General features: G+C 41.7%; 3 protein-coding genes across 4 annotated transcripts in view; 1 reads left to right on the top strand and 2 right to left on the bottom strand.

Annotated features, from left to right (window-relative positions):
* Positions 1–9,303, top strand: part of spock2 (SPARC (osteonectin), cwcv and kazal like domains proteoglycan 2) — a 30,958-nt gene extending 21,655 nt beyond the window's left edge. For both annotated transcript variants that reach the window (XM_022212511.2, XM_022212502.2), the window contains 8 exons: positions 2,731–2,845; positions 3,208–3,313; positions 4,357–4,465; positions 4,592–4,726; positions 6,050–6,268; positions 6,734–6,796; positions 7,602–7,733; positions 8,292–9,303. In XM_022212511.2, coding sequence (XP_022068203.2) covers positions 2,731–2,845; positions 3,208–3,313; positions 4,357–4,465; positions 4,592–4,726; positions 6,050–6,268; positions 6,734–6,796; positions 7,602–7,733; positions 8,292–8,428 — 1,016 coding nt within the window. In that variant the 3' untranslated portion in view covers positions 8,429–9,303. The remainder of the gene's footprint in view (positions 1–2,730; positions 2,846–3,207; positions 3,314–4,356; positions 4,466–4,591; positions 4,727–6,049; positions 6,269–6,733; positions 6,797–7,601; positions 7,734–8,291) is intronic.
* Positions 9,304–10,964: 1,661 nt separating this feature from the next.
* On the bottom strand, positions 10,965–15,333 carry tysnd1 (trypsin like peroxisomal matrix peptidase 1). The gene is made up of 4 exons (XM_022212492.2): positions 13,749–15,333; positions 12,001–12,131; positions 11,681–11,866; positions 10,965–11,506 (listed from the first exon to the last, which is right to left on the bottom strand). Exons 1-4 carry the CDS (start codon positions 14,828–14,830, stop codon positions 11,304–11,306), a joined length of 1,602 nt encoding a protein of 533 aa, XP_022068184.2. The 5' UTR covers positions 14,831–15,333; the 3' UTR covers positions 10,965–11,303.
* Positions 15,334–17,370: 2,037 nt separating this feature from the next.
* On the bottom strand, positions 17,371–23,780 carry sar1ab (secretion associated, Ras related GTPase 1Ab). Its single transcript, XM_022212536.2, has 7 exons — positions 22,691–23,780; positions 21,616–21,686; positions 19,945–20,064; positions 19,781–19,846; positions 19,571–19,674; positions 19,347–19,478; positions 17,371–18,593 (listed from the first exon to the last, which is right to left on the bottom strand). The coding sequence occupies exons 1-7, from the start codon at positions 22,882–22,884 to the stop codon at positions 18,477–18,479; spliced, it is 804 nt and encodes a 267-aa protein (XP_022068228.2). The 5' UTR covers positions 22,885–23,780; the 3' UTR covers positions 17,371–18,476.
* Positions 23,781–23,839: the final 59 nt, after the last annotated feature.

The raw sequence follows: 23,839 nt of genomic DNA, 5'->3' as shown, positions 1-23,839 counted from the left end.
GACTACCTTAGGCACAACTGTTTCAATCTTGGAATATACAGGTATGGTTGATTAAGAACAGTCTATCCTGATACCAAACACTTGTTTTGAGCCTCATTTGTTTCCCTTGCACTCGCACAGTTGATTTGCAGTTGATGTGTCACAAATTTTGGCTGGTGACCCTCATGGATTTGGGTGGATGACGAAATTTAAATCATGTCTGCCCTTGCGGACCTGAAAAACATGAACTGGCCAGAACCCTGTTTGCTTCCTAACAAGCTGGGAAATCTGAAAAAACTAATTTCACGATGCTATACTGTACTCACGACAAAAAAAAAGGCTTCTTCTTGTTTTTAGACATGCCACATTCATTTTTATGTAACATCTCCATCTTATCGGCCTGTCGTTTATTTTGGGTCGATATTTCATCCATCGTTCATCAAACCAGTGTCATCGTGCATCCCTAAAAACAATGATGTAAAAGCTACAAGTTGCCAAATTACCAGGTGCCCCTTGCATCATATTAAGCAGTAATGACAAGACAATTTTTGCTTAAGTGCAATAACAATTATAAAGAAGAGAGATGTGCTTCACTGCTATACCTAGAAGACAACGTAGCACCGATGACCTTAGAGGCTGAGTGTGTAAATAGTAGATAAGAGGGCTGATGATGAGGATGTGGCCTGAGCTCTGCAGGGATAAACCTCATGCAAATGTGGATTGGATTAGTCTGAAGCACAGGGAGCCTAATTAGGAGAGGTTTACTGCTGCAGGCATTAGTTTAACACCGAAGGAGAGACTTTAAAAAAAAAAAAAAAAAGTAGAAATGTAAGTAGGGAGGTGCATCAGGGAGAGTGAATGAAGAAAGAGTGGATGCAAGGAGGAAAATAATAAGCACACGGGCAGAGCAAGATTACAAGTACAGAGTGAAAATGTCTAATATGAGGAGAAGACAAAGGAAGGTGAAAATAAGGAAGAAAAAGGCAGGTTGATAAACATGATTGCACAACGGGGGTTTTCAGATACTGAGAGGGAGAGAGTTCTCAGAAACACCAGATTGAGCTGCAAATCACAGTCAACCCAGAAATGATTCCCAGACCACAGAGAGCCTGTTGCTATGGAAACGTCATCATTGCAGGCACTGCTTTAATCCGTGGAAGCCTGTTAAGTTAACATGAGGCTCAGGCAGCCACCTTATGCTTCTGTACTCACAACACAACGCCGTGCCAGCATTGTAGCCGCTCACTACCGACAAGATTTATTTACAAATGTTTTGCTATTAGAAGGCAGGATTATCTTCTCTGTATTTGTGTGCCTCCTCTTGTCATTTCTTTAGTGTAAGCGTCTGGTTAAATGGAATCGCAAGATACATCGTTGCCCCCTTACCTACTGTCCTCCAGCCCCCATTACCACCCCAGTCTCCTTGTGCTTCATGTCACCAAGTGTGTTAAAGGTGGAAATGGCTGCTGCACCTTGAGTCAGCTGATGCTCTGGTGTGAATTAGACAGAGAGGGGGGTGAAACGGCAAACCTGAGAAGAAAAGGAAGGCAGTCGGCGACAAAAAAAAAGGACAGAGTTGAGAAAGGAGCAGAGATGGAGAAAAGATTGTGAGCCGTGTGTGATACTGTACACTGAGATAGTCTACACAATCAATGCCAACTGGGATAAGGGGAGAGCGGAGAATAAGGCTCCACTGTTGACAGTCTAAATGGACGAGGAGTCTGCATCTGGGCGTTAATGCCTCCGAGCTTCACTGTTTCTCCCAGGCAGCAGAGCAGTCAGTCAGTTATACAACCAGCTCAGCCATGACGAGGGGGCTGTGGGGTGGCATTGTTTTGGATTTGCTTCTCAAATCAGATATCTGTCGGTTTACTTCAATAATCCCGCGATGTAGGCAGCATTAATGCATTCAGCGACCAGAGAAGGACAAGAGAGGGGATCCTAAGCCTGCCCACGAAAAATTGTAGTAGAGCCATAAAACAGGATACAGTAAGAGCAGGACGGACATGAATGAAAGCATGATTTACAAGCGGCCTCTGTCGAATGGATGGAACCCGCAATGGCAGCATGCAAATAAGCCATTTTCCTTTGTACTGTACTGATGGATAGTGTAGGTGAACGCAGGCCGGGGGAGTTAAAGAGAATCGAGGGTGACATCCAGGTCAGGCTCCAGGAGGCCCGCTTGGAACAGACAGCTGTGACATATGAGTGTGTGTGTGGTGCTGACACACGGTCCAGCATTAGCTGCTCGCAGAGAGTGTGATGGATGGAGCATAGCGAGCTACCGGTCCGGGTTTTAGCCGACATTGCAGGGAGGATTTGTCTCACCTGAAGTGCAGTATTAAATTTGAATAAGTAAATAAAAGAAGTCTGCTGGCGATGCATGACAAGTGCACTCTCTCTGAACACAAATCAGGTTCTTTGTTGAATGAAGTACATTATCTTGAGACTGCATTATCCCAAAAGGTGATTATGCAAAAACTTATAACAAGACAAAGCTAATCTGCTTCATCCTATTAGGCGGTATTGTGTTTTTCTTGTTCAATAATAAGATTTTTCCAACCACACACTGCCTCGCAGTCCTGCACAGCTCCAATAATTTAAACTGAATCGCAGGTTATGCTGAGCAAGTACAGAGGAGAGATTTGGGATTTGAGACTGTGAGCGAAATGTACAATGATGGGTGGAGAAAGAGAGAAAAAAGTGAAGGAGTGGGGATAAGTTTACATCTCATTTTGTGTTGTTTCCCAGATGTAGACACCACCAAGGACCCTTGTCAAAAGGTTAAGTGCAGCCGACACAAGGTGTGTATCGCCCAGGGCTACCAGCGAGCTGTCTGCGTCAACCGCAAGAAGCTCGAACACAGGTGAGTATGTGTAGCCCCTGGGCAAGAACTGACTAATTCCCAAAACACACAAGTAGTCAAAAATCTTCCTCATGCACACCAACAGGAGGTCAACACAACCAAACTCTATAAACTCTGCAGCTAGTGCTGGTCTGGAATGTGTTTCCCTGCCGGGCCACAGTGGCAACAATAAAGCTTGTTTGTGCACCAGTGTAATTCGACTGCCTGCTGTTTAATGATAAGCTAATACATTCAGACAACATGGAGAAGGGCTGTTTGCTTCCTGCCCAGGTTGGTGCTGCTGTGTCTGTAGTCTGAATTAGCGGTTGCTGTCTCAGCTGGACGTAGCGAGGCTGAGTGTTTGTGTGTCGCCTGTCCTGCAGACTGAAGCAGCCTGTGCTTAGGTCTCCTGATGGAAACTGTCAGCCCTGTCCCATCTCCTCCACCGGGCCTGTGTGTGGGTCAGACGGACACAACTATGCCTCAAAGGTACATTGGAACAAGGACATAACTGCAGGGGCAGAGAAATAATCGAGTATTATCCTTTGTTTCCACCTTCAGGGATTTTGTGTCCCAGTGATACACTCATGTAGTCTTATTTTGAAACTTATGTAGTCCAGTTTAATCATTCCGAGCAAACTGTAATCACTACTGCAAGGCTGTAGCATATGGTGCTGTAGAATTAGTGTTGAATCTTGTTTGGCAGGATCAGTCTGATTACAGTAAAGTCAAGGGGTCTGTGCATCATTATTCGACAGAAATCTGTTTTTTTCTTTATATTTCTGACCATTGATAAACAAAATGTATATTATGTTTAAGAAAATGAAAACCTATTCTCAATTCTAATCATGTTGGGGCTGGTGATTTTTCTTTGTCACTGCCTAAAACCTCTTTCCTCACTGCTTTATGCAGGAAAGAAAACACCTCTTGACTTTTCAATTTACAGCGCATTTTCTTGCATAGCTCTTGAAGAAGTGAAAATGATGCTTAAGTGTTTGTTCATTCAACATCCCATATGTTTGTAATATATGCCTTGCAGTCAAATATGTTGTGCTGGTAGGAACTGCAAAAATAGTCCTGGCGCCTATTACTGGCAGCAGGTGTATTTATTCACAGCTTTAAATCTGTGCAATAGACAGGTAAGAATTGGCGTATAGCTCTCATGTTCACAGCTGAGCAGTGTGAGGAGGCTCTCAAGGGAAAAAGGGAGACAAAAAAGCCCTGATATATGGCCTCAGACGGACCAATTGGTGGCTTGTGATGACAGAATCCCGTGCATTTATTGATTAATGCTTTGTCTTTTGGATCACTATTCCTGACCTTGTGTGCAGGCAGAGGTTGTGAGGCACATTCAGGAGAAAGTCTGCGATTTAAATTAAGGCTTACAGTCGGTCACCTCATGAATATTTGATATGTGTTGCGGCAATAACTCATTTTACTTCACCTTTGTGTCCCCTTGTCGATGTCGCTGCCGTGCATCTGTGTGTGTGTATGTGTGTTAATGATGGTATATGTGTGTGTTTGGGTTGCAGTGCAAGCTAGAACAGCAGGCGTGTCTTACAGGGAAGGAACTCACCCTCAAGTGTTCAGGTCTGTGTCCTTGTCCGACTGCCGCCCCGACATCCAAGGAGAGTAAACAAGGTGAGAAAAAATGCACAATAACTATCCCCCCCAAAAAAACTATTAACTGGATAGCTGCAATATAGGGCTCTCCCACAAATTGGAAGAGCAAATATTGTATTCTTTCTGTCCCTCTGGCCGACACAGAGAGCTGTACCGGGCAGGATCTGGCTGATCTCGGCGAGCGTCTCAGGGACTGGTTCCAGCTGCTACAGAACAATGCCAAACAGAACAACAGCAGCAAGCCGGGGGCCCAGGCCACTGCAGCCAGCTCCACATCAGGTCAGAGCTAGCACTTAATGAAATCCCAATTGCACTCAGTACTTACAGGTAGTAAACTATAAAAGTGTCTAAGCAAGTCATTAAATCTAAATTTATATCTCTGTTAGGACAAACCTGCAGAGGTAACAGATGACACCACGGTTTTACTCTGCACCACTATGGATGTCGAAATTCATAAAAACCCTTTGGGGTCCCATTAATAAATTACCTGGTTTCTCTCGCATAACTCAGCATACAATGAGTGAGATTAGAAAAGCAACAAAAACAGGAAAATAAAGGCTCTCACAAAGGTTCTCACAAATTTAGCTTTATGGTTCCTCGGATGCTGCTTCCACTGTTTTCTGTGGCTCTGACTGGATAAAAGGGTGTAGCATAGTGCCGGATATCACACTTACACTGCTGGAAATAGTTTTTGGGTGGATGGATCAAGATAATGTTGCATCACATGCAAGTGCTTGTGCTTCAAAGCAACAGGGAGTGAGCGTACGGATCCGTTTGGCTCAGCTGGAGCACAAGTCTTAATAAGGCTGCGAAATCTGAGGTGGAAAATTCTGGTTTAGAGTTAATGGGGTCATTCTATCTCAAAGTTTATTATTTCTGTTAAAAAATGCTAGTTATATTTGGGAAACTACTTTTAAACTACAGAACTAACAAAAACTAAAAAAAGTATTTCATATTAAAAAGTTTCCCTTGTATTTTGTTTTGGATTATTGTGACATGCAGCTACATATGGTTCATAAAATGTCACTAGTTGAATTCTACATTATCTGTTTTTTTGTTAAAGTGTGTTCAAAGATGGAACTTTTCATGATGGCTTAATTTTTTAAAATATATCAACTCACCTTTAATCAGGGATTATTCGATCTACTTGTCCAATATTGCAGATTTTGAGTGTAATTTGAAGTGAAATTTTCACTCTTTTTTATTAATTCTTGAACTATTGTCGTTCAAACACAGCCTCAAATTGCAACGTGCCAAAAGTGGGTTGATGGGAAATTATTTCTTCTTTAACTATCATGGAAATAATCTGATTTATGAAGCCAAAATTTTACAGATACTGTTTTAAATATCCGTAGGTTATGATTGTAAAAAGTTTCAAGCAAATCAGAGATCGTCAAACAGAATGGAATAACCCCATTATGATTTTATATGAGATGCATTTTTTATAAACTGGTGACATGATTCTGAAACTAATAAATGGAGGTGATTTGCATTGGAAACAGGAGATGTTTCTGAATGCGCTGGCATGGATTTATTTTCCATTTGTGCAGCTGTCCCCTGATAAAAAATTGAGTGTTTGTTTCTCTGTCTTTGTGTTGGCAGTGCTGGACAGGAGCCTGGTGGCCAGCTGTAAGGACTCCATAGGCTGGATGTTTTCCAAGCTGGACACCAACAGCGACCTTTACCTGGATCAGGCTGAGCTGGCCGCCATCAACCTGGACAAGTACGAGATCTGCATTCGGCCCTTCTTCAACTCCTGCGACTCCTACAGGGACGGCAAGGTCTCCACCGCCGAATGGTGCCTCTGCTTCTGGAGAGAGAGTGAGTGTTGCGGGGATGACGTGAGGTTTGAGGTGTCCACGGGCACATTCTTGTGTCTGTGTGTTGACATTTTTCCTCCGTTGGCGCTTGCATTTAAACTTGGAGACACTCAGCTGCCCCTCAGGTGTTGCTGCTTCATGTCGTGTGCTGGTCCATCACTATTTGTCTTCCTACTCATCCTCCTGTCCCCCCTGTGGGCTGAAATGGTCACCGCAAGGCACTAAAAACATTCCTGCTGCTTGTTGACAGCCTGGTTCTGCCATAGCTCTTGGAGATTAAGCACGTCAGCCAACCAGCCAAGCAGAAAGTAGTTACAGGCCCCAAGAACATGAAGTTTTTATTTGGAAAGAAAATGCTTGAAAACATGGATTAAATTCGGTTTTGGCAATTAGGTCTTTTCCTCTGTTCAGTGGCTGACTCTGCCTTTATTCTCACTTGTAACAAATCATTTTCTCTTCTTTTAAGAACCACCCTGCCTGGCTGAACTTGAGAGGATCCAAGTCCTAGACGGCGGCAAGAGAAAGTTCGGTAGGTATCCGACTTCTCGTAAGAGCATTTCAACCCAATTAGATCTGTCTTTCATGGTCGAGGTTTTCGTCGAGCAGATGACAAGCAGGAGGTGGGGATTACTCCCTGATCAGTCTTGTGGATTATAACTTGATACTGACAGACGGCAAAGGAAAGCAGCCATCGCTCTGTCTTGCATGTACGTGTATAAGCGAATGTGTGTGTGTTTGGGCATGTGTGTGTTTGCATGTGCGCACTGCAGATTTTGGCTGGCTGACTGGGCTCTGAGTCAGGACTCTCCAAGGACACAGAGCAGCAAGCAGGGGGCACTCTGCCAGCCCGACACTCAGATGTTCCCCAGAAAGACTGGATGGACATTTTGGTTCTCATTTGAATTACGGTTATATTATAAAAATAAAAATCCATCCAGTGTGACAGCTTACAACAAGGTCACTTATAAACAAAATTGTGCTGTGCCCCTTTTTCCAAGCCCACATGGGAACACAGGCTGGGTTTTATAATCTTGGAATGTGATCCAAACATTTCCAATCCTCCCTTTATAGCACAATGATTAGCCAGCCACCACCTAAATGTGCTGCAGTATGCTGACTTAGTTCTTACTGCTCTGTATCTCGCTCCGTGATCATATTTGTATTCATGGAATATGGAATTGGCTGTCACATATGCTGCATGCGTTACATTCTCACTTGGCTCGGTGCCACGAGACGTGATGCAGGATGTGTTTGTCTGCTGTTACTTTGCTGTTTGCAACTTAAGGGCCCCCATTACTACACCTGATTTGTATTTGTGTGCGTGTGAATGCCAGGCCGATTCATTCCCAGCTGCGACGAAGACGGCTACTACAGGAAGCAGCAGTGTGACAGGGGAGAGTGCTGGTGTGTGGACCAAAACGGGGGAGAAGTCGCCGGATCCAGGATTCGTGGCAAGCCAGATTGCGGTAAGTCCCATAGGTTTCAGCTGTCAATAAATGAATAGAATCTGAACTTGAAAGCAGCAAGGAAGAAAAAAAAACACATGTCCACATCGGATCAGCCCAGCTCTGCATCCCCACATGCATTCTGCACAAGGCTTCCTTTATGTTAAAGGACTGAGGCCCACTGCAACATAACTCACTGCAGGGACCAGTGCCACATTCATGTGTCCGGAGTCATTTGCATTCTAAAGCGCTGCTTGTCGCTGTGAGAAAAGTCTTTCAAGATAAATGAGGGCTGGTTGGACTGAACCTGCGCCTGATAAGAATGGGTTCCCTGGCAAGGTTTAGAAATAGCTATTAAAATCCAGACAAAGTCAAACACATGCCCCCTCCTTTTTCTAGTCTTTCCAGTGAATGTTTTTAAAATTGATTCCAGCATTTCTCATTGGTATAGAAAGGACTTCATCAAACTTGAGTGGAAGACATGCTGAACAGAATTTATTGCAGTGTGCAACATGGCCACAGTGGATAATTCAATTTCTCTGCATCCCTGCGTGTTTTCTCTCCGTCTTCCCCCTGCAGATTATGAAATGACATATTCAGGTGATTTTGGCAGCGGGGTCGGATGGGAAGATGAAGAAGAGAAAGAAGCCGAGGAGACTGCAGAGGAGGCCGAGGAGGAGGAGGGAGAGGTGGATGATGGGGGATATATCTGGTAAAGGGCCAACGTGTAATCCAACCTCTCTGCAGGAGCAACTCGACAGCCCCAAACACAATCACACACACACACACACACACACAGATCCTGTGAGGAGATGGACGTGAAGAGGCGCTCACACTCAGAACAACACCTGGCTCATGAGAAGGCGAGGGAGAAGGGGTTGCACGGGTTTGGGAGGGCGAAGCTGCATATGCTATGGGAGTATTTAATGTTACAAATGGGCAAGGGAGGGGGAGATATCACTGTAAAGAAATTATGGGTCTGGAGTCAAGACTTTTGTCCTACATACTTGTGAATCTTTGTTCTCTTCTGTTGTTTGTCCTTTGAACTATCTTTGAGCAGTTTTTAGCTGATGCATATTGGAGACTTTAAGAAGCTGCAGGTGCTTGTCATGTGCTTGCATAAATAAAAAAAAAAATGGAGCAAGACGGGGAGCATTTCAGTAGTCCAAATTGGCCTCTTTCATCTTTTTCCATTTGCAGATTGACAACGTTTATCGAACCAGTTTAGGTTTTAGGGCAGGAAACTGGGAATAAAGAGGAGAGGAAGCCGCATTGGAATATTGAAAATCGTTCTTTGAATTTACCGTTTTCATGTCATACGCTTCGGCTCATATGTGACAGTAGTGCTCTGTCTCATTCATGACTTATGATGAAAAAGTTTCTCACGCGTCACTCTTTAGCTTGTATATACTGTGTGTATCAGAAGACAGAATGTCACCTATTAGTCCCGTAATTAATGCCTTGAAAGACGAGCAGAATATACTGCTTCGTTGACAAGTGTACATCGTATCATAATGTGGATCAATTATTGTGTTTAATAAAAAAAATGACAAAATAAACTTATCTATGTGGCCCAGCCAGCCACCGTACATCTGAGGCTCTCTCTCTGTTCAATTCTGTCTTCCTGTGGCAATGTCATCATCAAAAAGCAGAGTGTAGTTTATGCAACACAAGGCTGCACATCAAATTACTTGAGATGTGGAGGTCTACACTCTCAGAATACACCCAGTAAAGCCCAACAGATTTACAAATCATAATTGCAAAATCATGTTTCTCGGATGATCCCATTTTGCAAGTTGGGAATTCATTCTTCTGTCTTCACGGTGTTAAGTCAGAATGTGGAAACATGGATGCTATAAAAAGTTGTTGCATTTCATTGCTTAGAAACAACTCATTGAGACTGAAATATATCAACATGTGATGGTAGAGCAAAGTACAATTGTAAATAGTGAGGATGACACCTCCCAAAGTCACCTTACACTATCATGACACTTGTTTTTGCCAGTTAAACACATGTATGTGAGGCACTGTTGAACAGTGATCTGCACTGTTATTTCTGCTATTATATGGCTACTGGTAATACTCTAATTACCACATCTTCCATCATCACTACACCACGGTCACCCTTTGCAAAAAAAATTCCCTCAAGCGATTGCTGTGGCTGGTACGTAGACAATTAGACAAGTAGGTCAGGCTTTTGTCCACAAAATATAATTCTATTACAAGCGCAGTTTCATATAGTCAGCAGGTCTTAAATGCTGCTTCTTAAAATCCTACTGTTGTCATGAAGTGTTGTGATAGATTTTGGATCCACCATAGACTATAATGAAGAATTCATGGTGCACACTTCTGCAGCAAATTCTAAAAGCCTCCATTTCAAATACATCAATCTCCTTTCTATGTGACCTTTTCTCTGAGGAGCAGATCTTATTGTCAGCTCACTTCTACTCTTGCATTCTGCAGTGAAGTGTAGCTTATAGCTATTGGAAACCAGCAGAAATGAGATACAGAGCTGCATATCAGCACTTCTAACAGCACAATACCTATAGAAAACTCCCTCCTCAGCCTCCTCAGGACATTTCTCAAGCCTCTCTCCACTGTGAACTATTCAGTCTGGAAACGGTGAAATAGAAGCCTTTCGGTATGCTACAGAGTATGCACGTCCTCGGGAGTTCAGGCGGAGAGAGCTTGTCTTAGCATTGTAAAAATTGACAGTAACCAATCCTCTGAAATGACATTTCTCAGTTTCACATTTCTGTGATAATGGAAATCAGTACCAGTAATGTCCCAGTGGGTGAAGCTTCAAATGTGTTAGCTGTGAGTGGGTATGCCTGCCAACAGATGTTTGAATACCCGATACCGACAGCAGTCCTCCAGCTACCCAAAGGGACCAATCATTTTCTTTTCAGCAGCCTGTCAGCTTATTACTCTGAATCTTCCTCCTTGGAAAAAACAACCCATATGTACCAGAACCAGGTGTACATCCTAACAACTTTCCAAAAAAGTGTCTTTCTTTGATGCTGTAGCTGTAAAATAATTAGGGATCAGATGTCAGATGTGAAACTTAATCTGCACTTTTTTATACCATCACTGTATCAAATGCTTTAGGACTGTGAATAGTGAGAAAATTGGTAATTAGCATGACTTTGTTTAGCGTTCCAGCTCTATTTCTGTTCCTTTGGTATTTTACTTATCACATGGGGGTTATTTGTGCCAACTGTGTACAGAAATATACCAAGCATACACTCAGAGTTATCTAAATATACATTTAATTTAATTAGGAAACAATACAATTAAAAAAAACAATTATTAATAGAATTCCAACTTGGCTGTTCGCGTTAGGTGGTCTTTTAAATATTTCACAGCTCACGGCATGATTCTGTTGACGTTTTAGTAGCATTTACTCCTCAGAGCTACAACATTGTGTCAGTTTGTAACAGATTGAGGTGTGAAATATGTGTCATGTATTTGAAAATACTGGTTTTATTTCAAACAAAAATACTCATGTCAGCTTGATGATCTAATATCATATTGCACAAAATTAAATTAAATGTTATGTTTTTGTCTAATGTATCTATAAGTGCAGGGGTACTATAGTTTGCTTTGAGCACCTTGCAGCCTCCACACTCTTCTCACTTCTTTTTCTGCGCTGTCCAGCACCCTGAAGACATTTACATCCCTTGTCTGGTGAAACCGTTGCAACAGTTTTTGGAAAACAGCCACCGGGATGCTGAAATTGAGGTGCGGATAGGTGACACTAGCAGCCAAATCCCTTGTGTTGCTGGACACGATACCTGCACAACAGCAAACGATTATTATTCTTTCTTAAAACTGCAAATACAGCAGCAACATGATGTGTATAATTCCCTTTCCTCTACACATAGATTACAGGGAAGTTTTCTGTGGTCATCATGTGCCCCCCACTGTTCAAAGGCAGGACATGGTTCTGTAGATGAAAGGTTCCTTACCCAGCAGCTCTCCTGAGTGTTTCTGCACCACAGCACCCCCACTGGTCCCTGCTTGTACTGCACAAGTGGTCTGGAGCATGATGGGCTCATGATTGAAGCGGATGGTTTTGGAGAGGACACCGCTGGTCAGTGACGGACCACAGAGCCGACCCAGCCCACCGTATCCCACCACCACCACAGATTCACCTGAACGCAGTCAAACCAAGACAACAGTTATTAGTGTAAACATACACAGCTCTCCTCTGGCACTGAATATTACCCAAGATGTTACTGTAACGACATAATTCAACTGTTTCTACCAGACGACACTGAAATCAAACCTGGAGTGAAAGTTTGCGACATTCGCGGGACAACTGCCTCTGGGACGGAGTCTCTAAGCTGCACCAAAGCCAGATCATAGGGTGAAGACACTTTAGTGGAAAACAGGACATCGCCAATGATATTACGGACCCTGAAATCATCAAAACAGTGAGCAAACATCAGGCCTGTATATTCTTTACCATTTAGGGTTTTTGCTGGCTCAGAATAGGTCTTTGGGAGGTTACTATGCATCACAGTAAGCATGATCAGTCCATGATCAGTCAAGAAAATCCATCTATGTTACCTAATGTAACAGAGATCAATGCATTATCCTGCTACTTTTTAACCACCTGACAAACATTTCAATCTATTATGTTTGAGTAAATGAAGGCCCACTGTTTAAAATATGATTCACTTATTTTTTTTAATCATTTTTTAACATTTTGGTGCTGGTGGTTTTCCTGTGTTGCTCACTAAAACTTCTTTAGGGGGCACCAAGAACTGTGATCAGAGGCAATCTAGGGCTGAATCCCAAACCGCCCCCTACACACTCCCTCTCCACTACCGAGTGTCACTCCAAAAGAAGTCACACTCGCAGCTGTGGAGGGCACCTATTGTTGAAGGGGAAGGGTATAAATGCGATCGTCAGGAATGGGATGCCCTGTCGCCTCACCGGAAAACGGAAGACGTCATCGCCATGGTAACACAAAGACGCCTACTGTGCATGGCTGTAGCGCTGAGGCACAGGTTGCAACTAACAAGGATTGCTGCTGCTTCCAGAAGACGAAAGCGTCCCACTTTTTTTTCACTCACGTTTTCCAATCCTATTATCTGGCATTTCAAATCCAACAAATGAATAAATGAATTCTGTCAGTTGTGTTCAAATTTTAAGGTGTCAGGGGGTGCACAATTAAATCAAACGTCAGCAGAGAAGAAGATTTGTTTCTTTTGTTTTATCTTTTTTCACCACTCTTTTTGTGATGCTCTGTCAGTGTGAAAAAGGCGTGGGAGAAATAAAGGACGCATGTGGAACTCACATCGATATGTTGTTTCCTCCTCCTTTTTGACGTTGCACTTCCTGAAAAAGTTGTCCAGAGTGAGCATCGATGCAGACTCGCTATTTAAGGGCTGAACAGTCCACTCTCCCTCCGCACTACGCGGTTTGGGACGGCCCTTAATATGGAGGACCCTCTGCGGGAACGCGCAAACGGAGGGGTAGTGTGTAGGGATAGTGTGTAGGGGGCGGTTTGGGATTCAGCCTCGCTCACTAGAAGGCGCTGAACCCACACAGGTGTTTTAAGCTATTCTGGCTAATTAAGCCTCGAGTCAGGTGGAAGTTGCTGCTGGTAATAAATATGACAACTGAGAACACATACGCCTACAGGAAATTGAGGTAAGATCTAAATGAAAGAAAGCACCTATATGTATATACAGCCTCAATAAATGAAAGAAACTTTGAGTTATATATTGAACGTTTCAAAGGATTTAAGAAACTCAAACTTAATGCCACTAAATTAGCTTGTGAGGTTTTAGGAAAATATCTCAAAACCCTTTGAAATAACATAATAGGACACTGAAGTTTAACATGTAATATGCTTAAACAATGACTAACTAGGACATGATAACAATAAACAGCTCATTTTAGTATCTAACAGATTTGGATTAATTTTCTCTCTAAATCAAATCCTTTAGTGTTCAGAGGATATGGCTGAGCAGTACCTGACAGAATACACTTGAACAGGTTTTAAGATAACAAATGTGCCGTCACCTGTCCTTGTGACGGAACTTCAGGGTGACTGTAGACTTCCCGTTGACAACATGTCTGCAAGTCACAACTACCTGAGAGGTGACAACAACCCCGGAGCCCCAGAACCGTCCACTGTCCACAAAGCACACAGTGGGGTATTTAGCACTTTTTGACTGTTGAGCTGTGGTGGACATGTGAAGGCCTGTTTCCCCCTGATGGAGCCAAACATCTCGGAGTGGATCTCGGGCGCTCATGCAGCGGACGATGTTCCTGAAGATGGAGTGGACTGAGCAGACCAGAGTGAGGCCTATCCACTCATTCGCCTTCCAGCCAAACGGAGAAACGACGAGCCCAATGAGACGCACATCTTCTGCACCTTTCACCACAAACAACCCTCCACCTTCTGTGCCTGGCAGGCAGCGGGCATCTGTGAGGATGACGGCGTTGTCCTCCCCGGCAAGGTTGCTGATGATACCTCTGCTGAGGGTGCTGATGAAAAGATCCAAGCAGAGGGAGCCAAACGGTGAACCGCATGCAACAACTGGACAGCCTTTCTGCAGGGATGAGCTGTTCTGCCAGGGGATGGTCAGTGAATCTGAGCTGCGGTCCACCACCACGCTTGTCTTGAGTACAGCAAACCAGCTGAGGAACTGGGCATCTCTCAGCAGCTCCTTATCCTCTTCATCACCATGGAAACGCCACTGGTCAGCCTCTTGGAAAACTGCCTGGAAAGCCTGACTGAACTCCATACAGTTCATCAGCATCAGCAACTCGGCTGCAACTTCCCGTTGTCGTGTTGTTTTGCTCATGGGGCGTGTGAATGCTTCTCCCTGAGCGTTCTGGTCGGTGTCCAAATGTCGCGGAGTGGAAACGCTGACGCGGATTTTAAGTTTGTCGCTAAAGCTGTGCGGTGACAGGAACCCACAGTCCGAGGAGAGCAGCTCCCCGCTGGTAATAAATCGTGAAAAAGGGAGGCCGGTGCATATGACAGTTCCCGTTTGAGGATGGACGATAACTCCGCTGCAGCTCACAGGTTTCTTTGCCGAAAATGCCTCCGACACTTTAACTACACAGCAGCACATCTCGACCTCCTGTAACTCCATGTCAACATATGACAATAACGGTGTTCAGCAAACTTCACACTCTGGACAAACGTCGAAAAAGCAGCGCACTACAAACAGCTACAGACCTGTGGTGAGACGAGAGAAATAACCTAAATATTGAAAAGATACATGAGAGTTACTCCGAACGTCAACTCTTCTGTTATCGCAAAATTCTTCACAGGTTTGTGTTGTAACTTTGCCCGTTTGTAACTTCCTGGTTCTGTCTCCTCGTCTTCTTCTTCTTCTTTTTGTTTAATGGCAGTTGGCACGCAACTTTAGGTGCATTACCGCCACCTTCTGGAATGGAGTGTGGGGCAGGAAGGCCCCAGCAGCCCTTAAACCCTCTCTCTTAAACCTGTTCTTTCCATAAATAAAAGCAATGCTCTAGCAACATGTTTCAAAGATAAATTACTCAAAATTTCCCTGACCTCGAATTTAATTTTACTATCACAGACTTTCCTCTTGAATACTCTTCTCTGCTGCTGAAACTTGGGGCAATAAATCATTACATGTTCAACATTCTCCTCCACTCTACAGCATTCACATTCCCCTGTATTATGCTTTCCAATAATTCTCAGAGTGCTATTCATCCCTGTGTGCCCGAGTCTTAATCGTGACAAGACATCCTCCTCTTTCCGGCCTAAACAGCCGTGTTCTCCTAAATTCCCCTCTACACTTCTTTGAATGGAGTAATAAAAGCGACCTTTCAAGCAGGTATCCCATTGTCTCTGCCATTTCTTCTTCATTCGTTCTTTAACTATTGTTTTAACTTCAGATCTACTATACTTCATGGGAAAGTCAATTACATTTTTAGCAGCCCCTCTTTTTGCATACTTGTCTGCTAACTCATTTCCATCCACTCGTATATGTGCCGGAACCCACAAAATAATAACTTGCTTGCCTTGTCTCCCTAGCCTATAACTAACTTGACCAATTTCACATATAATATCTTGTCTTGCCTCAGATTTCAAATTTTTAACACTTATTGCTGCACTGCTGGAGTCAGTTGCAATCACAGTTCTTTCTTATCCATTATCCTCTGTCCAGTTTAATGCCAGCAATATTGCTGCCAATTCCCCGGTGTACACTGATAACTTGTCGCTTGTTCTTTTATTAATAGCAATGCCTAATTCAGGAATAACAAAGGACACTCCAACCTGACCTGTAAGTGACCTTGACGCATCAGTATAAATTACCAAATCATTTGAATAAACATAAGAAATATACCCATTAACAGAACCACTATTACACTTCTTTTCCAATAAGCTTAGATCCACCTTTATTTCTGTCAGTAACCATGGAGTTCTGTCTCGTCTAATCTTGTGATTGGTCAAATTCAGAGCCGACAGACGGATCTTAGCCAATAGAAAACAAGAATATAGGAAGTAGTGGCTTCTTTACTCAGCATTTGAATTTTAACAATAATATCATATAATAATAATAATAATTAATAATAATAATAATGAATTATTATTATGTAAATATTGTAAAGTTTCTACTGAAGGCCTCCCTAAAGAGTTGCACCTTTCGTTCTATTAATAATAAAATGTCACCGTTTTTTAGTTTTCTGTTTTATTAATTTATTTATTTCTACTTTACTAAATACTACAATGTCTTGGGATTTATGTTTTTTAAAACTGAAAGGAACACTGTAGTTTCCTCTGAAATATATAACAAAGGAGCTTTAATTGGAAAAAAGTGTGCACGTGTGGTTTCCTGTGAATAGTATTAGTTATCCCCAAATCCATGATGCATTATCTTTGACAATTAATGGCCCACAACTCGAATGTTGAGGTGTGAATGGTTGTGAAACTGCAAGGTTAGGAATGAGTCAACATGATATAACATTGTGAGGAAAGATTTCAAGACTGCACTGTATGTACTGTATCACTGGTGTTGTAATTGGTGCTGCTCCTCTGTTGAGATACAGCTGTTCCAGTTTAATTTTGATGCCTTTCTTCGCTCTTCTCTGAGGTCATCTGTCTTCTCTGTCCAGAATGTGAACATTGTTGTGTTTAAATGAGTGTCCCTGCTGACTCTTGTCCTGAGATTTTGGCTCTATTGTGTGCCATGTGGTTGTGGATTTGGAGGTCTTGGATAAGGTGAAGCATCTCCAAGAACTAAAACAGAGAAATTTAATTGCCTTTTTCTAAAGTTCTTGGGATTGCCATGACCTGGATAACTGAGACGATCATTCTGCTCATTTATTCAGATTGAAACAGTGAGGTATATACAGTTCCCTGGAGGAGTACACCATGTCCACAGCAGATTACTTATTTCCTTTGTGGGTTTGCTTGTTATCTGCAACTTCTTTGTAATCATACTTTAACCAGTGGATGAATGTGTAAGTAAGCTGCAAACCGCTATTCAGTAATGTTTAACTGGGATTTTTGTGTAAGAAGTTATTTCTGGACAGTGCATCTTGCATTTTAAATCATCATAGTCTGGAATAATGTGATATAGTCCTGTTCCATTTCTGACCTTATCTAGCAATAATACATATAAAAAATTCAGCAACAGTGACACAACCAGGGTTTCAATGATTGTCAAAAATATTTATTATGCTAAAACTTCACACATCACATCCAACAAGAATATGATGTACTTTTTATACCTTTATCAATGCTTTACGTAGCATAAGGCAAGCCAGTTTTACTGGAAAATATAAATAAGATCTTTTACACAAAACAATCCATAATACTGAAAGGTAGTTTCATGCATATGATGTGCATACACAGTTTTTAAGCACTACCCAAGTACTCTCATAATATCGCTGCATGTTATGAGCAGCAACTAATCACAAAGTACTCAAGTCATTTCACAGAAATTACGCATCATGGAAACAGGTAGTTTGGCATCCTCTCTGCAGACAAGTAGTATGAGTTTGTTACATCACTTAGCTGTGCTGTAGTTATTTAACATGGTGCAGTATTAAATAAAGCTTCTCATGGCAAAAGTCAGTTAATGCACTTGTGGTCACATTCATACAATTGTCCTGTAGTTGTAAACGTTCAGGAATTAAAAAAAAAAAGTGTGATCAGGAGATGTGTCAGTATCCTTGGAGGTAGAAGGCTACTGTATTAACAATAACAAATATGGCACCAAACTTTTGTAGCACTTTACAGAGAAACAACTGGAAACAACTGGTGGTAGTTTAAGATTCCCATCTGTGCCAGCAAAAAAAAGGGTTCATTCTAAGTCAAAGAAGACTAACTCCAAGCCCACGATGTCAACTAAATTGACCTTCACTGTAAGGCAACACCGGCATCCAAAAATAAACCTCGGTCAGAAACTGGTTCACAGCAGCGGCATGTTCTATATGGAGAACAAAGTTCCCTACAAGCTTTAAGTAAAGGTGGAAATGACAGTACTGAAAATTATTCTCCACACACTATCTGAATAATACAGACTGATGATTCATAATTTATCTTTGACCTTCTGTGTTATGACATACACCACCTTTGAATGCATTAAGAGAACAGGGTATAGTGATACAAAAGCTACTTAAAATGTATTTCTTACTGGCAGCCAAAGTCCTACACTTAGTATATTTAAAAAAAAATATCTCTCTACTGCAGGTAGTTTTGTGTGGAACAGGTCTTTGTGTGCACATACAGCTAACAAAAGTCTAATAAAAGAACATCAATCAGTCAATATACTGGGAGAGCCAGCGGAAACCGTCTCCATATCCCTGCCTCTTCAGCACGCTACACATGAAAACCTCCATTGGCCTCAAATTCAGCTCCTTCAGTGACACAGTGCCCTGAAAGGAAACAATAATACACATGTAAAAATCCAGACTTGCTCATTTTGACATCTTTTTCCATTCTCTTAAATTGAACAAATAGCATCTCAAACCTATAACTTTCTACATATTCAATGGAGGATAGCACCGTGTGATATTTGTAAAGCCTTCCCCTGACTCACTGACATGGATCCTTGAAACAAGCTTTCTAAATGGCTCACTGATGCATCCTGTATCCATTTGCTCTCTTTTGCTGTGAAACAGCAGGTGGTTAAGAAGATTTACACTAATGATGAGAAATGTGCCAAATGTTTCTCAACAGAATAATGCCCCCCCACTGTCACTGTATTTACCAAGACCGGTGATGATCTACGCACTGCTACACCTGCCCTTGGCGATTGAGATTTAAATCAGAAAACTCTGACTTGAATTAGAAAGAGTCGAGGAGTAAAATATTACTTTGCAGCAGTAGCGACAATAACACTTTCTTCTATAATGTAATCTGGCCTTGCAGCATCTATGAAGTAGATTCACCTCACTGTTTTTATGCAGTGAAAATGTCCTTGGACAACCAGGCAGCTTGTGCACAAAGGTACTACATATTTATTGAAAAGCAGAATAAAGAGATTGTCTCCAACAACTGCAAATACATTTTATTGTTTCTACTACTTTAAAGGGCACAGATGCATTAAAGCATTGTGTAGAAATACACAAAAACCTGACAGGTTTCTGCTTTCAGTCACATCATTTAATCCCACATGTGTTCATTACCTTTCCAGTTGTATGTCCATGAAGACCAAACATTCCTCTGAGGGCATCCTCACTGATGGCCTCTGGGCGATCTATCTTATTCCCCAGTATAAGAACGGGGATGTTTGAGATGGTTTCATCTGTTAACAGAGCCTAAACACAAGAAAAAGGATCATATGTTGGTCAAACTGATGTGACTATAATCTGTGCTTACATATAAAGTGAAACCAATATAATTAACTCACATCCAGTTCAATTTTAGCCTCTAATAGTCGCTCATGATCAGCACAATCCACCAAGTAGACTATTCCATTTATGGCTGGGAAGTAGTTCTTCCAGATCCTTCGTGCTGTGAGAGCAAAAGCACTTCAGTATTTATGTGGCATGACTGCAAATGCATGAATTCAACTCTTGAAGAAGAAAAGTAAAGCTCAGTGGCACATTCTTAATCCTACCTTGTGTATGACCCCCGAGGTCAAATGTCGTAAAGGTCATCCCAGCTATGGTCAGCTCCTCAGATGCTGAGGGCAGAGGAGAAGCACTGACTTTAGATAGGTGATAAAGCAAGTAACACAAGGCTATCTGCTGAACTGACAACATGCCGAATCTCTGATTGTACTTGGGTATAGCGTTGGCATATGCTGTCCCAGCCTGTCGTCTCTGAGCATCTGGAGGAGCGTTGTTTTTCCTGCATTGTCTAGTCCGAGGAAAACCAGCTTGCCGGTCTTCTTGTACAACCCTGATGACAAAAAGGAATCAATGGGATGGAAATCTACTATAAAATGACTATAAAGTCTGGCGATGAGTAGGAAAAAGAGGACTAGGAGCTCCCATAGTCACTGGAGTTTTCCTTTTTTGTCATACAAGTATACACAGGAATAGCATTGAAGTTAGAATGAATGTTTTATGACATACGAGCACACATTGATTGCTATGTTTTTTTGGAAAGAAGATAAAGCCAAAACAAATTTGCGCGGAAAAGTACCATTTTCCATTTGCTATCCCCTACTGTCCTTTTTTGAGATTCACCTAGCGCTTTAGGTGGGTGACGAATTAAACAAGAAACCAATATAAAATATCTTCTTAAGATATTGGAGGTCAGTGTGCTACCACAACAGCCTCAATGAACCTTCACATTTATTCTCCAAGTCTCTAGACCTCGACCAAACAAAATTCTTCCAAATATGTTCCCTCAGATGGTGCTTTCATGATAGTAGCAGACAGCACTGTCTAGCATGTCGGCCCAAAACCTCCATAGTGTTGAGTCAGGTTGACATCTGGTGACTGCAAAGGCCATATCATATGATTTACAATGACTTTTTCATGCTCATCAAGCCTTTCAGTGAACCCTTGTGCCCTATGGACAGAGGTGTTGTCATCCTTCCAGAGCCCTCCCTCTAAGTTGGCCCAAACCATACTAGCAAAACACCCCCCACTGCCTGACAAAGCCGCCGGATCTCCTCACTGTAGGAGTCAGGCATTCAGGCTTGTACTGGTGTCCTCCTGTATGCTACAAATGCACTCGCCTGCTTGATAAGAATATGGTCAAGTATGACTCTTCTGATAGTATCACTTTCTTCACACTCCTACTATAATCAACAGCCTCTATTTATTTGTCAAAAGACTGCTTTGGCTGTTACTTTGATTACATCTTGCATTGAAATTCTCCGTCACCTGAAGATCAGTTGTTCTTCTGTTTTTTCTAACATAATGCACAAGCATCACGGTCATAAAATATCTCCTGTAAACCACAGTTTTCGACCTTAGCTACTGGTGTCTTTCCCATAGATCTGCATTTAGATGTCACTTTGGTCAACACTCCTATTGACATACTAGTCAGCTGAGTAACCTCTATGACTGAAGCTCCTGCCATCAGTGACCCAACAATGAGCGCTCTTCAAAGCCACTTAGATCTTTTCATCTGTTCACCTTGATATGGAATTAGCAGGGCCTGCTGAACACTGTTAAAAATGCCACAGAGCATAATTAGATGTTAATTGCTGATTTGTACTATACAGTGGACCTGTGTGAAAGCATCAACATATATTGCATTCCTTCACTCATTTATTCAGGTTTTTCCTTTAATTTGTCACCTGTCCGTATTTGTAGACAATTAGTTGTCATTTAGTACTTTTCTTGCACTCGTCTCATAGCACAGTATGTGTTTTTGCTACACACACTTAAAAAAACATCCCAAATAACATGACATGATATGTACACAGAAAAACATTATGTAGATTGCACAATGTTGTAGGCTGGACAACAGTGATACAAATGTACGATACTCTACCTAATAGTTGTAAGACGCTGCTGAAGCCCCTGTAGATCCAACCAAATATAAAAGACATTTCTCTTGACTGCCTGAAATATAGAAAACTGAGATTACGCATTATGACACATCAAAGCAGAACACAGTGGAGTACATAAGGTATCAGTCAGCGTTTTGTTCAAGTTGCAAGATGCAAGACGCTTCCTCTCACTCAAACGCTCCAGAGAATGAATGGAAAAAATCCCAAATGACAGAAAATAGAAGAATTTCAAACACTGTTGCAAAATGAAAGAGCATTGCAGCATTGAGGATCATTGTTAATCATTATTCCTGAGCCTGGATTACACTCCTGGTATGTGTAAGCTCTGTGTAATCACACAAGTTTTCAAGCACAGGGGAAAAGAAGCTAAACAACAAGCAGTCTTGGTGATTTTTAGATGCTAGTTTGCTCTGAGTGCTGTCTCACTCGGTCACGCTGATCTTTCTCTGACTATTTTTATGACAAGTTGTGGCAAGGACACTTGATCTGGGTGGTCACCCCCGGCTTCTCTCTCTCTCTCTCACTGACTCACAAACACCTGTCACTCTCTGTGAACTTCAAGTTGCAGGAACACTGAGGCCTCTAGTGACTAAGGTTTCAGGCAATTACCCAATTGTTGATTACTTTAAAGCCCAAACTTCATATCCACTACAAATCACTTAATTCCTACCGCTGTGGATTAAAAGCCGTAACAATTACAAGCATGCTGCTCAGTTAACCATCAAAAAACACATGACAGAAATAGCAGCAGGTTTTATTGCAATTCTTCATTCAGTACTCCATGATAAATACACTTAAATAATACTGGAAAGGACGTCAGAGCGCTAAACTCATAACAAAGCTCCTCAAAAACTGTTGTTGTAGTGATTTTATCGTTGCTCTTATTTACGTGTAACGACATCAGCTATCACTGAGTAAACAACGACAAATTTAGTAAACAACATGAGCGCACAAACTACACCAGTAACTTCATGACGTTAGAAAAACGCTTCAACGAGCAGAAAACTGTGTAAAGTCAAATAAAAAGTTAACCGAATACATCATTTGCGATTCTACCTTGTTTCTACCGAGACTGTGAACTCCTCGTCCGTCGGTTTATGGTCCGAGTCTGTCCGGTCGACTGACGTGAAGCGTCCGAGTCTGACCGTTAAACGGGATGACGTCACTGGGGCGGCTAATGAAGCGCGAGGGGCATCGACCCAAGCGTCACTCATGTTTAGTTTATTTGTTTGTGTTTTGATTGACGCCATCTCTCCGTCCTGTGTTTTACAACAGGATTTTTAATATAAGATTTACCATGTCATTTTTCATGGTACTGGCATATACAAAGGTATGCAAGTGGAAAAAAAAAACATTCATAAAATGACATTCCATATTAACCATGCTTTAATGATAGCTGTGAAATATATCCTGAAATAAAGGAATGTAGTATTACATAAAAGCCTGCTGAAATAAGTAAAAGCAATCTTGTAAATTTATTTTTTGATTCACTTATTTCAGCCGTTATTCCAGTCATATTTATGTATTTTATTTAATTGCCTTACCACGAGTCAAAAGCTCTTTCAAAAGTATTGTAATAGTCTTAGATTTTTGTTTTTCATACGCAACAAACCAGAGGAACCAATCCTGTCACCTTACATGCCAGGTATTGCATATCATAGTCCTTATTCAGAATCAGTTTTGGGCATATACAGCTGAATTACTCCAGTAATACTTGCGTAGTGCGTAGGTGGCAGAGGAGTGTAGATAGAAGCAGTACTTCACAGATTAGTGCATTTTAAATAAAGCAAAAGGTGTAGAGTTTAATTTAAATTATGTTAAGGCCACATTTTATTATTTTCTTGGGAAAAAAACATCTAAATATGTACCTTTTTATACACAGAATTGAGTATTCAGGGATATAATCAACTATCAGCAGGATGCACATGCTGAATATTTTGCTGTAAAGTCATTACATACAGCAGAGCATCTACATAATTAACATTTACCACTCTTGCTAGTAATAGAAAATACAGCACTTGTCCCATAGTGCAGTATGTATTTATGCTATATAAACCAGGTGTGAACACTTAAAAACATCCCACATAGTCTAAAATAAGTAGAGAAAAAGTCGATTGCAAAAAGAGAGCTAATGGGGGCAGTGAACACAAGGTGGCAGCATTTCAATAAATGGGAAGCTCTACGTAAGGCAAGACTGCTTTAAAA

This window comes from Acanthochromis polyacanthus, chromosome 15, assembly GCF_021347895.1.
Source record: "Acanthochromis polyacanthus isolate Apoly-LR-REF ecotype Palm Island chromosome 15, KAUST_Apoly_ChrSc, whole genome shotgun sequence".
Lineage (NCBI taxonomy): Eukaryota > Metazoa > Chordata > Actinopteri > Pomacentridae > Acanthochromis > Acanthochromis polyacanthus.
This window is presented reverse-complemented; position numbering and strand designations above follow the sequence as displayed.

What these genes read in the sequence shown, in the direction of transcription:
- tysnd1 (XM_022212492.2), bottom strand. Translation starts at nt 14,830, where the DNA reads ATGGAGTTACAGGAGGTCGAGATGTGCTGCTGTGTAGTTAAAGTGTCG. An exon ending in AAGTTCCGTCACAAGGACAG is followed by an intron (nt 12,132 to 13,748) that starts GTGACGGCACAT and finishes TGATGATTTCAG; the next exon opens with GGTCCGTAATATCATTGGCG. An exon ending in ACACTCAGGAGAGCTGCTGG is followed by an intron (nt 11,507 to 11,680) that starts GTAAGGAACCTT and finishes GCTGTTGTGCAG; the next exon opens with GTATCGTGTCCAGCAACACA.
- sar1ab (XM_022212536.2), bottom strand. Translation starts at nt 22,884, where the DNA reads ATGGCGTCAATCAAAACACAAACAAATAAACTAAACATGAGTGACGCT. An exon ending in CAGCGTCTTACAACTATTAG is followed by an intron (nt 20,065 to 21,615) that starts GTAGAGTATCGT and finishes TTTTGTCATCAG; the next exon opens with GGTTGTACAAGAAGACCGGC. An exon ending in TATGCCAACGCTATACCCAA is followed by an intron (nt 19,847 to 19,944) that starts GTACAATCAGAG and finishes CTCTGCCCTCAG; the next exon opens with CATCTGAGGAGCTGACCATA.